Source organism: Myotis yumanensis, unplaced genomic scaffold, assembly GCF_028538775.1.
Source record: "Myotis yumanensis isolate MYYU_CA2020_CCGP unplaced genomic scaffold, mMyoYum1.0.hap1 SCAF_2, whole genome shotgun sequence".
NCBI classification, from domain to species: Eukaryota; Metazoa; Chordata; class Mammalia; order Chiroptera; family Vespertilionidae; genus Myotis; species Myotis yumanensis.
Genome location: NW_027223753.1, coordinates 185,948,865 through 185,963,373, shown reverse-complemented (window position 1 = coordinate 185,963,373; position 14,509 = coordinate 185,948,865). Strand labels below are relative to the sequence as shown.

At 40.9% G+C, this 14,509-nt stretch overlaps 1 protein-coding gene across 9 annotated transcripts in view; it reads right to left on the bottom strand.

Annotated features, from left to right (window-relative positions):
* The window catches only part of TNIK (TRAF2 and NCK interacting kinase), a 349,351-nt gene that overhangs the window by 53,284 nt on the left and 281,558 nt on the right, over positions 1-14,509 (bottom strand). For 5 of the 9 annotated variants that reach the window (XM_070406798.1, XM_070406799.1, XM_070406800.1 and 2 more), the window contains 3 exons: positions 13,849-14,013; positions 10,871-11,110; positions 8,293-8,399 (listed from right to left, as the gene is read on the bottom strand). In XM_070406798.1, coding sequence (XP_070262899.1) covers positions 8,293-8,399; positions 10,871-11,110; positions 13,849-14,013 — 512 coding nt within the window. The remainder of the gene's footprint in view (positions 1-8,292; positions 8,400-10,870; positions 11,111-13,848; positions 14,014-14,509) is intronic. The other 4 variants (XM_070406803.1, XM_070406804.1, XM_070406805.1 and 1 more) reach the window with 1 other exon arrangement.

Below are 14,509 nucleotides of genomic sequence, written 5' to 3'. Positions count from 1 at the left end.
ACTAAAGGGGTCCATGATAGCCACACCATCCTCTGTGGAACTTCTGGCCAGATCACTATCTGGATGGGATGAACTCTTTTATTTGAGTGTGTAAAAATGTAACTTATGTAACTTTCTCTTTTGCGGGGGGGCGGTGGAGGCTGGTGGCGGGGGGGGGGGGGGGGGGGCGGGGGGGGAGGATGATGAACTCTTGACCCGACTTTTGGGTCATCACACTTCGAGTTTTAGCTGTGAAATGATGAATCTTCAAAGGAGGCTTTCTTTTAAACCACTTACCCTGTGCTCATTGTAAAAAACTTGAAGAATATTAAAAGATAAAAATAAGGAAGCAGCAAATGCAATCTCTGAATCAAGAGATATTCAGTTATATTTTACTATTTGGTATATCATCTTCCAGACTTTTTTCTTTTTTATATATAGAAGCATACTGTATATTCAGTTTTGCAGCTTGCTTCTCTCCCCTGCCCCCCCGTCCTTAACACGAATGAGTAGCTTCTTATGCTCCTACAAACAGTAATGGCTGCATAATAGTCCAGTAAACAGAGGCATTAGTTTCACCATTCCTCTATTGTTAGACATTATCATGCTTCCATTACATTGCTGTGACACATAACACTAAAATGGCTATCTACATGCACAAAAATATCCAATCACACCCCCCTTCCCTGGAATTGCAATTCTTAGGTAAAGGGCATGAACCGGTGTATGTGTGTGGACACATTTGTATGTGAATGTACAAAAACATATTAATGGAGATTCAGTGACTGGTAAGTGACTGCATTTCATTGTGAAGCTACTCACAATGCAGTGTTAATGGAAAGGTATTAGAAGTTTCCACTGCAGTGTATGGGATGGTCCATCGCACCGAATTCTTACATGTTTTTATGAGCAGTTTGGTAATTTGTAAAACATTTTGTACCTTGTTGTTTTAATTCAGTTTAAGATACTACTACTGAGATACATTAAGTTTTACTCACATTTGTTTGTCATTTATAATTCCTCTTCAGTAAATCACTTAATCAAGTTCTTTGTATAGCTAGTAGTGTATTTATATTTTTTAACTTCTTGGAGGAAGTCTTTATATACATTGGCTGTTATCAAAGGGAGGTGTGTTTTCAAAATAATTAAATGCTAATTCAAGAACAAATTAGTTTTTTGGCAGGCTACTAGCTCTACCTTTTATAAAATCTTCCTGTATTACTTGTCTTCTTGTCTTTCCTGCTTCCCAAATTGTAGTATTTATGCACTCACTCTGTTGGTCTATACCAGGCACTGGGCCAGGTGTTTGCGATACAAGACACAGCCATGTCTTGTGCCAGCTTAGCCCGACACACAGACACACTTGCCTGTAGTGAGCACAGGGGGACAGGGGAGCACAGAGCAGGGCCTCCTAGGCCACTTCCGGTGATCATGGAAACTATACGAGGAAAAGAGACATCTCAGCAGTAGTGGTGGGAGGAAACTGCTGAGATCTTTATGACTTTGTTATAAAAATAGCAGTATTTTCAAGGTTTCTACAAAGCTCTTCCTTTGTCATTTTTACCTCACAGACTTTTCATTTTTTCTTAACATAATGCTGGGCATAGATAATACAGTGACTTGTGACTCAAAGCTCCAATGTTTGCCATCCCACTGCTAAGAGGAGTCACTTCGGCCCCCTTCACGTTTCCAATGTCTTCAGTTCCCCAAACAACTTTTTACACCTTTGCTAATGGAGTCACCGTAGTGCTAATTTTAGTGCAGTGAGATACCATATGAAAATGTAATTTATGCTCTCATTTTGCTCTGCCCATTTCAAGAAGATCAATTACATACCAGGAACTCTGTACCGTGTTGCTTGTCAGATGTTTCACCCATAAATATGAAAAGGATATGTGCCCTCCCTTTGACACACTTGAGGATTAGTCTACCAAAAACCTGGCCACGGAATGACATCTATGTGGCAGCAACTAAACCAGCTATCTTTTTGAAAACACAAGAACCTTACTTTGTGGTAATGTATCTGCCAAAAACATTTTGATTGAGTTATAAAAATTCTTAAAAGTTGGGTTATTGGAAAACATTGCTGGTGGCCTTAGAAAACATTATATGTAAAAATAAATATATCCTCATAATTTATTAATTTTGATCATAGAAATGTAAAATATATGGCAAAGTTATTTTAGGTCATTATAGCAAAGGGGTTGCTAAATTGACATAACAGTAATATCAACTACCAAAGTGATTGTTGGTAAACTTCAGGAAAACTTTAAAATTTCTCGATATTTTTATGACACTCCTTTGTATAGTAACTATTTTTGTGAAAATTGTTAGCATCTAATTAACTAAAATAGATTTGGATCCACACTGGAAATAGCCTCGACTTAGAGAATACCTGCAAATGATCAATGTTTAATATTTCTGAAATATTCTTATTTCAAATTTTTCATAAAGAATACAATCTCATCTTTTTTCATTCCCAAATAATGAATTCTTCCCATTGTCCTCTATTAATAAACAGCAGTGATCGGGAATTATTTATGTATTATTAATAAATTCCCCAAATATTTTTTTCTAAAAATTGCGTTGCTAACCAACTGTATTGCAGATGGAAGGTGGTGGGCATACAAAGGCGTCTTGGTAGTTGCTCTCATTTTGTGGACTGGTAAGGTAGTGTCCTTTGTATTAAAAGAAAATCTACTGAGAGAAGTGTGGCTATGAGCTCTGACTTTTCCCCCCGGTGGCTGCGGTGTGGTAGTAGGATCCAGCTATTAGCTCTCGTGTAGCACTCCTTTGATCATGTAACCAAAACCTTTCTATTAAGCACCTACTTTGTGAGACTCATTAGCCCGGTATGAGGGATGGAGGAGAGCACAGGGCACAGGGCAGTCCAGTTACAACCCAATCCTAGGGATGAGTGTGTGCCCTGGAAATAATAAAACAAGGCACAACTCTGCACGCTGTGTGTAAAAGTCTGTAAATAGTATTGGAGTTTGGAGAACAATGAATGCAGTCTGAAGCAGGCAAAGTGGTGTCAGGAAAGAGACGGGCTTTGGGCCTTGGAGGGGCGGGCGGGAAGGCTGGGGGAACAGCCTGAACAAAGACACAGGGGCTGGGGTTTTCCTAGGGCTTATTGGTGTGGAGAGGACACCACTTTGGTGGAGCCCCAAAGTCTGTGTTAAGAAACCCTGGGACGGTGCAGCAACGGCCTACAGAGCCTGGCGGAGAACATGGGTCTCCCAGGGTAGGCTTATGAATATGAATGACTGGCCAGGAGAGAGGCAGGCTGACCAGGTAGGATGCTGCTGTCACATGTGATAATAAGGCATGAGCCAGGGCTGTCCTAGGATAAAAGAGGGGCATGGATATTAGCAGAACCAGCTGGGATGAGCGAGTATCTCAGATGGGACTCAGCCTTTTTCTTTGTGAAGCTAATTGGTTCCCATGGGCATTAAGTCCGTGACCTGGGCCTCATTAGCACAAGTCCTCCCCACGGCAGCGAGCCTGCATGGGTGATCTTAACAGAGTTGCTATTTTTGCCACTGAAGACTGAAAAAAGTATTTCGTTTCCATGTAACCACACAGAAATAGGAAAAAACTTTAAAATGCCTTTTCTGACTTAGTTTTGTGTGAAGTATGAGTATTTTGAGAAAAAAAAAGTCATACTGTTCACATTTTTCTCTTCCTTATATGTAGCAATAAATGGTCTGGCCTTGGGGCTAAGGGGTCTGAGATAAATGCTCTTAGAGGAGATCAATTTCAGAAGAATTCCATGAGATAATAGATTTCTCCTGTTCACATATTAACTGAACCTACTCAGATTCAAATGTGTAAAAACTTGAAAACACTCACATAGCTCTCTTTAAATGCTAACTTTTAGTTCAGATATTTGGCATCCCACAGACAATGCTGCTTTGTCTAGGAAACATACAGTAAAATGGAAAATGTGGCAACTGTTCCATTTACTTAAAGCATATAAAAAGTCAAAACATAAAATTAGGATTACAAAGTGATTTCTTGGCCCAAACACGTGGGCCAAGGCTATAATTAACTGGCTGGCTGCCAAAATTCACTTCACTTTGTTCTTTGATGACACAGCCAACGGGGATAAAGGAGTCATAAGAAGACAGGTTTGGGATGGGACAGAGGATTATTTTTTGAAATTAAGCATTTAGTTATTGCATTTTGACTGGGAGTTTCAGGCTTAATTTAAATCTTTTCATATTCAGAATGTACTCGTCTGATCAAAGTTTAATTTGCTTTAAGAGAACACATGAATCAAAGCTAAATATTCAAGTCCCTGGAATTTTTAAAAAATATTTTTTTAAATGAGCGAATCAAATCTTGATTTAAACTTAACTCATCACCTTGACAACATAAGGCATTTGGGAGTCCACAGGGCATCTGAGAACTTCCCTTTGAACTAGCGGCCTGAGCAAGGCCCAGCTGCACACACTGAAGAAGGACGGGCAGGGAACAGGGGAGAGGCCATGGTGTTTTCACCCAGACTTTGGCCCTCCAGGAAGGAAATAGTTAAAAGCACATGATGATACTAGTTCCAGCTCGAGTAGGGACATTTTGGGGGTATACGTGGGTCCCATGGGACAAAGCTTTTAAATGGTAGTAAATATCACCAGATGAGGATCAATAACCATAAGATGAAGATGAGCTGTTAACAGACTCACTAAATCATACAGCGAGAAAGGTGGAGGCAAAACAGTGCCCTGTCGATCCACAGGTCATGAGACCCCTTCTCTTGGGAAAACGAGGCAGCAATGACAGCTGCGTTCACTACTGGAAGATTTGCATGGCATGGTGCTTGAGTGAGGACTTGGGTGCAAAACTACTAGCTTTCAAATGTTGGCTCTCGATTACTAATTTTGTCAGCTTGGGTAATTTAGTTGTGTTCATCTCAGTTTCTGCATCTATAAAATGGAGTTGATTATAGTCACCACTTCAAAGAGCTGTCATATGGTTTAAATTAGTTAACATCTCTAATGCACATGAACACTGAACAGAACTCTGCAGTGATAGGTGTTCCAGAGTGTTTAATGAATAAGGAAATAAATATTAAATTGCCCCAAACCAAGCAGAAGGCAAGGATCTACAGGCCCAATAACATTTTCTTGACTGACACCAGCACATGTGTACCTCCTCCAAAAGGTATCTATTTAAAAACCTGTGTCCAATAGGGCTCTTTGATTTGGAGTGGCATGTGCAGACAGTGGGAGAGTGACAATAACAGGCAAGTTTTTCTGGGATAAGGAAGGCTATTGAAACAGTAAAGTTCTGATTTTCCCCTCATGTTACAGGTACATGCTTGCATATGCCAATTTAACTAAAGAGCCTTCTATTCGGGATGCTAAGTAGTTTATTGATTAAAACATATGACTATATAACGTCTTGCACCTAGTAACTGGAGTTCCTTAGTACTGGATTTAGGAAGGGAAAACTGCACTTCTTAAGCATTAGGCTCTGCAATTTTTTTTTCTTCAATGTTTAGCACAAGAGTGGCTTATTTCTCAATCACTTTATAATATACACAGGTAGGACTGCTCTCCTGTTGGTTCTTCTCCAACTGGTGACTTGGGGACTCAGAAATAGAATTTTGCGCCTAATAATACCTGTAGCATGGGAGAGCAGCAGGCATATTCTATCCTCGGACCCATGGGCCCATAAGTCAGGCAGCCTTGGTTGAGTCACTGGGTCCCAAAGCAACACACAGCCTTGCATACAGCGGATCCTCAATAAACATTAGCTAAATTTAGCCAATGAAATAAAAGTATTGATAACAAAACATCCTGAACCTGTCCCTTATTACATGCGTAATCTTTCTGGGGAACCATTCTACATGTGCTAATTTTCTAGTCTCCCTTAAGAGCCATTTCAAGGAAAAGGCTAGGAGGACAAAAAGGAATATTGACCAAGTACAAGAAGTGTAGCTTTAGCAGCATGGTAAAAGATGAATTATTTAAAAGCTACCTTCCTAATGGCTTTGTGGGTGGGCAGCTGTCTGACAGCTGCTACAAAAAGAACTCTGAAGACCTCATTCAGGCCATCAGAAAGGAGGAGAGTCTCTGTATTACAGTCATGCCCTCAGTGAATCACATCTCCCAGTGTCCATGCACGTGTACTCCTCTGTGCATTAGCTCAAGGCTTGACCATGTGACCTGTGGAGGCCAATGGGTCATCAGCAAGATGATGCAAGAAAAGTCGTGAAAAGCACTTGTGCACTGGACACAGTAAAGAAGCCCAGAATGAAGGGCCACATGGAGGTGCAGCTGACAACCCATCAGCTCAGTGCTGCTGCATGAGTGAGCTCAAGTGAGACCAACAGAACTTCTTAGCAAACCCACAGAATCGTGAGAAATGATAAATTGTTGTTATTTCAGGCCACCAAGTTCTAGGGTGCTTTGTTATGCAACAAAGATGAACTCCAGCTATCTCTATCACAATAAAGAAAACACATCCTCAAGTTTTTAAAAATGCAATGTAATCCCGAGTTGCAAAGTCTGATTCAGACCTTAAATACCTTAAATGTTGGTCACTTGGAGACACATGATGGCTAGAAGAAGGTGCGTTTGTAGGACTGTTCCAGGTGGCAAAGGTGGGGGTTTTCCATCCTCCCTGTCCTCCATAAACCCTCTGACTTTCAATGTAGGTAAGTGATTTTTACCTCTTAGCTCACTCCTTTCCTACCTCCTCTGTAAGCAGAAAAATGTCAGCTGTCTCACAAAGCCTGCATTCTTTGCACAAAGTACAATATTTAAGTGGTTCCGAGGGAAAAGTGCATGTTTTGCAAGCCACTGACCATCAAATGTCAACCGTCTTAGGCCCTGACATTATTAAAATAACACTTCGGGGGAACAAAGAGCTGCTTTTAATGTGACTATATGACAATAGTTCCTTTTCTTTTTGACTGATAGAAGGAAAAATACTTAAAGTTGAAATGATGCTTGATTTATAGCAACTAAAATTCTAAGCAACTGATCAGTGAACAGAGCCTCAGGGCAGAGTTCAAAGGAGAAGTAGCAGTGGTAAGTGGGGCTTCGAGCTGCTTGAAGGGGGTGACTAAGGAAGTTCAGGGGGCTCTCTGGTCACAGGGTAGCCCAGTGTTCCTCAGCACTGCTTACAGCAACACTCGCTCAGCGTGGATCTGACAAATCACTGGACAAAAATGGCTCATTCAGAGCTTTCTGCTATTGGTAGCCACTCAGAGTGGATTAGCTTCTTTGCCCTAAAGGGATTCATGTTCTTAGTACAGTTCCATCTTATTTTGGACTGACCCGTTCCTAAGGCTCTTCATGTGAAGAGGAAGATTAAAGCTTTATGATCAAAAGCATTACATATTTTCAAGATCTATGCAAATAACCATAACCTTCATGCCTAGTCTCCCTCACTAGCAAGGGAGAGAGTCCTTCTCTTATTATGAACACAATTAAGAAGAACAAAACAGGCTGTCCAAGCTCATCCTTTTTATAGTCTCAGCAGAGGCCTTTTGGTATTTCAGTTGGTTCTAAAAAGGGGAGTTTTCATCATGAAAACTCTGAGGGAAGCTTGAGGAGCTGTAGCAGCCAACAGCATCTGTTCCCACAGAAAATCTGCCCCGATACTGTAACGATGCTGTTTACTTTCCAGCTTCTCTCAAGATCTCTGCACCAACCGGTAGGTGGATGCAACTTCCTGTCTGCAAGATTGTACATGGTTGATGGAAAATTCTCGGAGAGTACAGAGCCCCAGTGGAAGCCTTACTGCATTTCAGTGGCCCTCCACAATCCAACAGGGGAGTTCCTCCTATGGGCTGGTCCCTGTGTCATTTGCCAAGCGAGGGGAGCTCTGCAGCTGGTCCCCAATGCATTTCTTTGGCAATTGCTTTCCAATGTCTCAGTGGTCCTCAGGGCACATTTCTGGACCTGATGCTAAGAATCCCCTCAAATCAGGCCATTTTCTTCTGTTGATTCCATAAAATGGTCTCTCAAGGGATGGTTTGTGACACTACAACCAGGCTTATCCTTGCAATTTTACGCCACAGTTTTTAAAACTGTCAGGGAAGCTACACCTGATTGGCTTCTGGGTTGCCTCATTCATTCATTTATTCATTCATTGATTCATTCATGAACCCCCACTGCACACCGATGTCTGGGAAAAGCTGCTGGAGGAATAGAAGGCCTATGCTCTGCCCCACCAAAGAGTACAGTCCAGACGGCCAGTCAATATGCCTCTGACATGAAAAAGAACAAAGACATTTTTTAGGAGAGCAATAATGACGATGACGGTGGGGGCTGAAAGACCTGAACTGTCTTTCCCCTTTACCTTGCTCTGATGGGCTGAGATCCTAGTCTGGGTCCAAGAGCACTACCATTTCCAGGAGAGTTCTTTCTGGCTAACGCTGGGGATATAGAAGTTGTTCTTTGAGGCACCTGAAAGAAAAGCAGAATTCAGAAATATTTTCCATAAAATAGCTTCCATAAGTGATTGCCTGAGAAAAAGATTTGCCAGGAGTTACAGCAATGATCAGAAACAGGGAAGAAACATCTTTCATTTCTGAAAGAATGATTGAACTCCCTAAATAAAATCAAACAAAACGCATTGAGGCATATTCAGCAACCATTAAGGAATGTGGTCCTGAATTTTAAAAACAAATCTAAAAACAGATCATGCTCATTATTTTCATTCATTGAGTTCCTTTTTTGTGTGCAAGCCTGGTGGATGCCAGAAATTTCTTTAGGGTACCATGAACTCACCTGATCACTGGAAATTGCATCAGTTAAGAACCATCCAGATAAATTGAGTTTCATTTTAGGCTCACAGCACAACTGATAAACAGTAAGGGAATTATGAAATCTGGTGAGAAACTAGGGTATCAGGCGAGAACTTGGGACAAAAGCCACATGTCATTGAGCTCAGAGAAACTATTGCAATAGATCTTGCATGTTTCCACTTCCTCGTCAACTCGCAATTACTAATGAATAATGACACCCCCAACACAGCTTTGAAAGGTCAATCTGCAAATATAATAGAAAACAGGATTAACACTGAAAATACTGGACGGGTCTTCAAAAAGACTAAGTACCAATCGCACTGCGAGGTACATTAGGAAAATGTATGTATCATTAGTTAACCTGGCAAGGGCCTAAGGTAGAATTCAAGAATGCCTTCTTTTATGAAACATGTTTTAATGGAATCAAATACGGTAACTGTATTTAAGGAGTCCAACATGAGGGGAGAGTAGAGAGAAAACTTACATTATGAAAGTGGCCAGGAAATGAAAATGTTGATGTCCCGTGACAGCTAATTGGGTTCAACATTCATCAGGTACTTCAGTTTTTCTTCATTTTTTTTGAGGAGGGGAGGGGCTCTTTTAGTGTTTTGTACTAGATATTTCAAAAGTGTGCCCTATGTTAAGATTATCAATAAATTAAATGATATTCACATTAATAGAAATTTTGTTGGTTATTAGAATATATTTTAAGAGAAAGACCTAGAAAGACAAGTCAGTGACATGAAGCAAAATGACCAAATCAGTGCTCTCACCTGCTCAAATTAAATATCACTTGTACTGTCTTCCTTTCTTGTTTTGTAAGCTTAAATAGTTGTAGAGAAGAAAGAGTCTAATGAACAATTAAAACCTGAAATGTTTGTATTGATCTAAATTTTTCTCCCAGAGTTTACAAATGTGTGCCTGCATGCTTTTAGAGGGGACTGATAACCTCTATTCTCAGTTTCTCCAGCTCTTGTGTCTGCTCCTCCGTCCATCTGTTTTCCATATTGAACTTGGCTGCCACAGGAACCTTTTTTAACGGCATCTCTGCTTCCACAAGAGGAGAACACCACAGCTCATTTTCAAAACAATGGATATCCTCTTACAATATCCTTTTGAGGAAAATGTTTGGAAATCATGTGGTATTATCTATTTTTGTTATTGTTTTATATTTTTTTCTGGAATCAACAATGGCACTGGTCACTGGACATTGTGCAATATCCCATTTGTCATAGCTCTTATGCTGAGTTCAGAAGAAAGGGGAATTCTGACCCAGAGAGAATCTGATGCAAAAATTTCTCCACTATTTTTAAATACTTCCAGCTTCTCTGCAGTGAGATGCATGGTCACATGGGCAGTTTTTGGACTGAGTAATAACTTTTGTAGGCAAAAGCAAAACAAAAGAAACCAAACCCAGGGCTGTGCAGTGTGGGGTGAGGGCCATTTTACCCTAGAGTTTTATCCTCACTAATAAGTTAAACTTGGAATTAAATGATGACCTGGCCGACAAGAAGCTTTCCATAAATGAGACTAATGAAAATATTATAGGAGCAATAATATTTTCTGAACACCTGCAATAATAATGGGTACCAGAGCCTGGACCGTAACCCATACACCCCCCCCCCCTCGGTACACCTGACTGCTAGGCTCTCCTGCTTTGTGATGAACTGGCTCTTACCACCTATGATATTCTATACTCTGGTTTCACTTTGTATTGTTAAAAATAGGAATAAATGAATTTTCTATTTTTTATCTGTAAGTTTTTAATTTGTCTAAATATAGATTCAGTCACCAATAAAAATATCCATTATTCTTTTCTTAATGTGGATAGTAAAACAGTAGTTTGAAATGTTTGGGATTGAGAATTCTAATTCTGGATAGAGGATATATACTTCCAAGTCATCCGATCAACCTGAGCCTCTGTCTCTTTGGGGAAAACAGAGGTCAGAAATGATAAATGGCAATCCAATTCATAGCGTGGGAATCAAGAGGGACCAAAACAGACGTGACAAGGGACGGTGCTTTGGCATAATGTCCATTGCTATGAAAGGTCTGGAACAGGGGTAATCATCACCATCAACGATGATGACGATGTTGGTGATGGCAATGAGAACACCCCAGTGATGTTACCTTTGGTGGAATGTCTTCTTCCTGTCGTAACCAAGAGCTTCGGTCAAACTTCTCAATGCGAGTGGGGAGAGGAGGGTTTTCCGAGGTGGGATCCGAGTTCTGGCGCGGCATCTCAACGCGGTGCGAGGTCACGTTCAGAGCCTCCTGAAACCCGGAGAGGCCCTTGGTGGGCTGCTCGTGCACTGACTGGGAGGCGGTCAAGGCAGGTCCCTGGGATTTTACAGCTACCAGATGTGGGATCTAAGCATCAAACCAACATCAGAGCAGGATTATTAGGAGAAAGAACAGATTATCTAGTAAGTACCTCACCTAGTGAAAGAGAAAATAAAGATATAGGGCACAAGGATTTGTGTACATAAAGCCCACCTACAGCACACTTTTAAGAGTTCTTCAAAATTTTCCACTTAGAGCTCTGTGTAGGGCTCAACCACGGTTCCTGGTCAAAAGTTAAGTGATTTACTTGCTAAGAAGTCAGTGAAATAAGTGGGATGATAGTAACATTAACAATTTTAAGTGAACATGTATTGACCAGCAATCCATATATAATTACTCCTCTTCTAATATTGAAAACAGCATTCTTGAAAACCCCTGACCTTGACTTTAGAGAGTGCTCTTGTGCAGTAAAACAAGAATTGCTCTGGATAGTTTACTGCTTGGGAACTCACTAAGTCCACCATGAGGTTGACACAATTATTTTCCCCATTTTACATGTGAGAATGAAAGGTACAGAGAGATTAAGTAACAGCCTAGATTTCACAGCTAATGGGTACCAGAGCCTGGACTGTAACCCATACATCCCCGCCATGGTACACCCGACTGCTAGGCTCTCCTGCTTTGTGATGACTGGCTCTTACCACCTATGATATTATATACATCTTAACTCCAGGACATTTCTTTTAGAGTTGTCTCACAATTTAGCATGTGGTGATATTTCTCATGCAGGAAAGACATGCAGTCTTTGGGTATTAATCTGGCTCTTTAAGATAAATCATTAAAATCTAGATTTCAGAGTATCCTTTGCTGTTAGCACTGCTCACACTTCTTTGTTAATGCCATGGAAGCTTGTCTCCCCCTCCCACATGAAGGCAAGCTCCCTGGAGAAAGGAGCCACATTGACATTGTATCTCCGAGTCTAGCACTGTGCCTGGCATGTGGACGGAGTTCAATAAATCTTGGTTGAGGAAACATCTAGAATGTTTTCTAAATTAAATTGTGTATCTGGTTTGGACAAGGGACCTATCACATCCTCTTTGGTCTGAAATCTCAGTGCCTGGACTGCTGGAGGGCATTACTCCAGCCCAGCCCCCTCCATAAGCCTAGCCCCCTTCTTCTTGCCCGAGGTCTTATCCTGGAGAAGTTATGCCCCAGCCTCTTCAGACCCCCTTTAAGCTGGAATTTGGAATGTTATTATAGTTCAGAGAAAATCCTCAAAGTCTAGCTCAGCTGAATGTTATGCTTCCACCAGAATAAGGCTGTAACCAAATTTATAATAATTGAATTTCATTAAATAATAATATCACAATAAAGTATATTTTAAAGATATGTAGCACAAAACACAAACCTACTTAAAAGCATCGAAGAAATAACAATAATCAAAACTTCTGAAAAATGCTAATCCAATTAGCTGTCATGGGGTACCTATATATTTTTTAATATATTTTTATTGATTTCAGAGAGGAAGGGAGACAGAGAGAGAGAGAGAGATAGAACATTAATGATGAGAGAGAATCATTGATCGGCTGCCTCCTGCATGCCCCACACTGGGGATTGAGCCTGTAACCTCCTGTTGAGCTGTGCCGGCTGGGAGATATCTATATTTTTATTTCCTAGTCACTTATATGATGTTTCATAAAATTTTCCTCTACTCTCCCTTTTACAGAGCAAAAGTACACTAAAAGGTCAAAGTTTGGGGTTTTAAAAGAGGGTCTGTGTGCTACAAGAAGTTCCAATAAAAATGCATCCTATGAAAGGTCAGGCATAGAAGGATTATATGCAAATTAAAACAACCAAGGACAAGATACGCTCAGCTGGCTGGTACCAACAAATCTTGGACCTCATATGCAAAAGGCAAACTGAAAAACAAGAATCCTTGATTTTAGTGCTACTCCTTTAAACTGTAGTCCAAACAGCATTACATCTTTCAAAGGTGACCTCAAAATATTTATGCACGTCTTAATACAGGTGGATGCCTGGGAGGAACTGAAGACATTTGGGTGAAAACAGCTGCATTACCTTTATTTTTCATGAAATCATATACTTTATTTCATTTCATATTTTATTTTATTTTGCCATATATAATTTTAAAAGTCCTCTAAAATGTCCAGAAACTTCCTCTTTTTCTAAAAGTGGCGTAACCTTTTTCCTTTTCCAGGTAGCTTAAAACAGTGGTTCTCAAACCCTACAGTGCATCAGATCACCTGCGGGCTTGTTAAACCACAGGCTGCCACACCCATTCCAGGTGTTGCTCAGCAGGTCTGAGATGGACCCGAGAATCTGCATTTCTACCAAGTTCTGGGGTAAGGCTGATGCTACTGGTCCTGTGACCACACTTTTAGGAAACACACTGCTATCCACGCCCATCTAATTTTTCCAGTTTCCGAATCACACCCAAATCCCAAGGAACAAGAGGTAATATAATAGTTTACATATCAAAGGTCGATTTGAATTTTATTTCAGTAATTAAAACTAAAAAAAAGATGTTTGTTCTCACCTCACAGAAACTTCTACGGTTCTCCAGTGAGGCCAATTTACCAAGTGACTTTGTGGTGGGCTCAACGTTAAGGAGGTGTTTTTCTCTTTCTCACCCCTTCCTCTACCCTTCAAATTTAGAGGGGCCTCTTAAATTGCTATAGGTTGTATATTAAGGGCCAACATTTCACTGGCCCAGTGCCTGAATCCATGTTACAATCCCCTGGGTTTTTAGTAGATTCACCTGTCTCCCTATTGAAATGGCCAATGGAACAAAGGAGAGGATGTACCTGTGGATCAACTGGTCTGAGCATAGGGGGGGTCCGAGCAGGCTGAACCCCACTGATACTGAAGGACTCCGACCTTGGGGGCAGATTGGGGTCAGATATCCTGTTGGCAACCTTGTGAGGCATGGCAGGTGAACTCTGCCGGTTAAGCCTGGACCGTTCTTCTACCTAGAAACAAACGAACAAACAAACAAAAAAGAGAGAGCAAGAGAGATTCAATGGACAGATGGATAGAAGCTGAATTACTTCCTATGAAGGATTTTCTGTAGTCACTCGAATAGCCATTTTTCTGTCCCTCTGATCAACTCATTTTCAAGGAGCCAAGAATTTGTGAAAAAGCTCTTTTCTGTTAGAATAAACACCATCACAAAAACGTAGAACACTTAAGCCATCACCTTTCTCTTATTCGTTATCTTGTGCTATTTTAGTTAGCTGGGAATTTGGGACCTGCTTAAGAGTTCATCTTGCATTGACTGGGATATTATCTTGCTGATTGATCACAAAGCCGAGGGGTAAGGGAAGGAGAGGAAGGGAACTATGACAGGTGTTAAGATTGCTTGGGAAAACAGAAAATGGCTCTGAGTTGACTCATGGGACAGGGAGGGGAAGAATGGAATCAAGCAGAGCACACCAAGCCTCCATGTCTTCCCATTCCCTGCTGAGA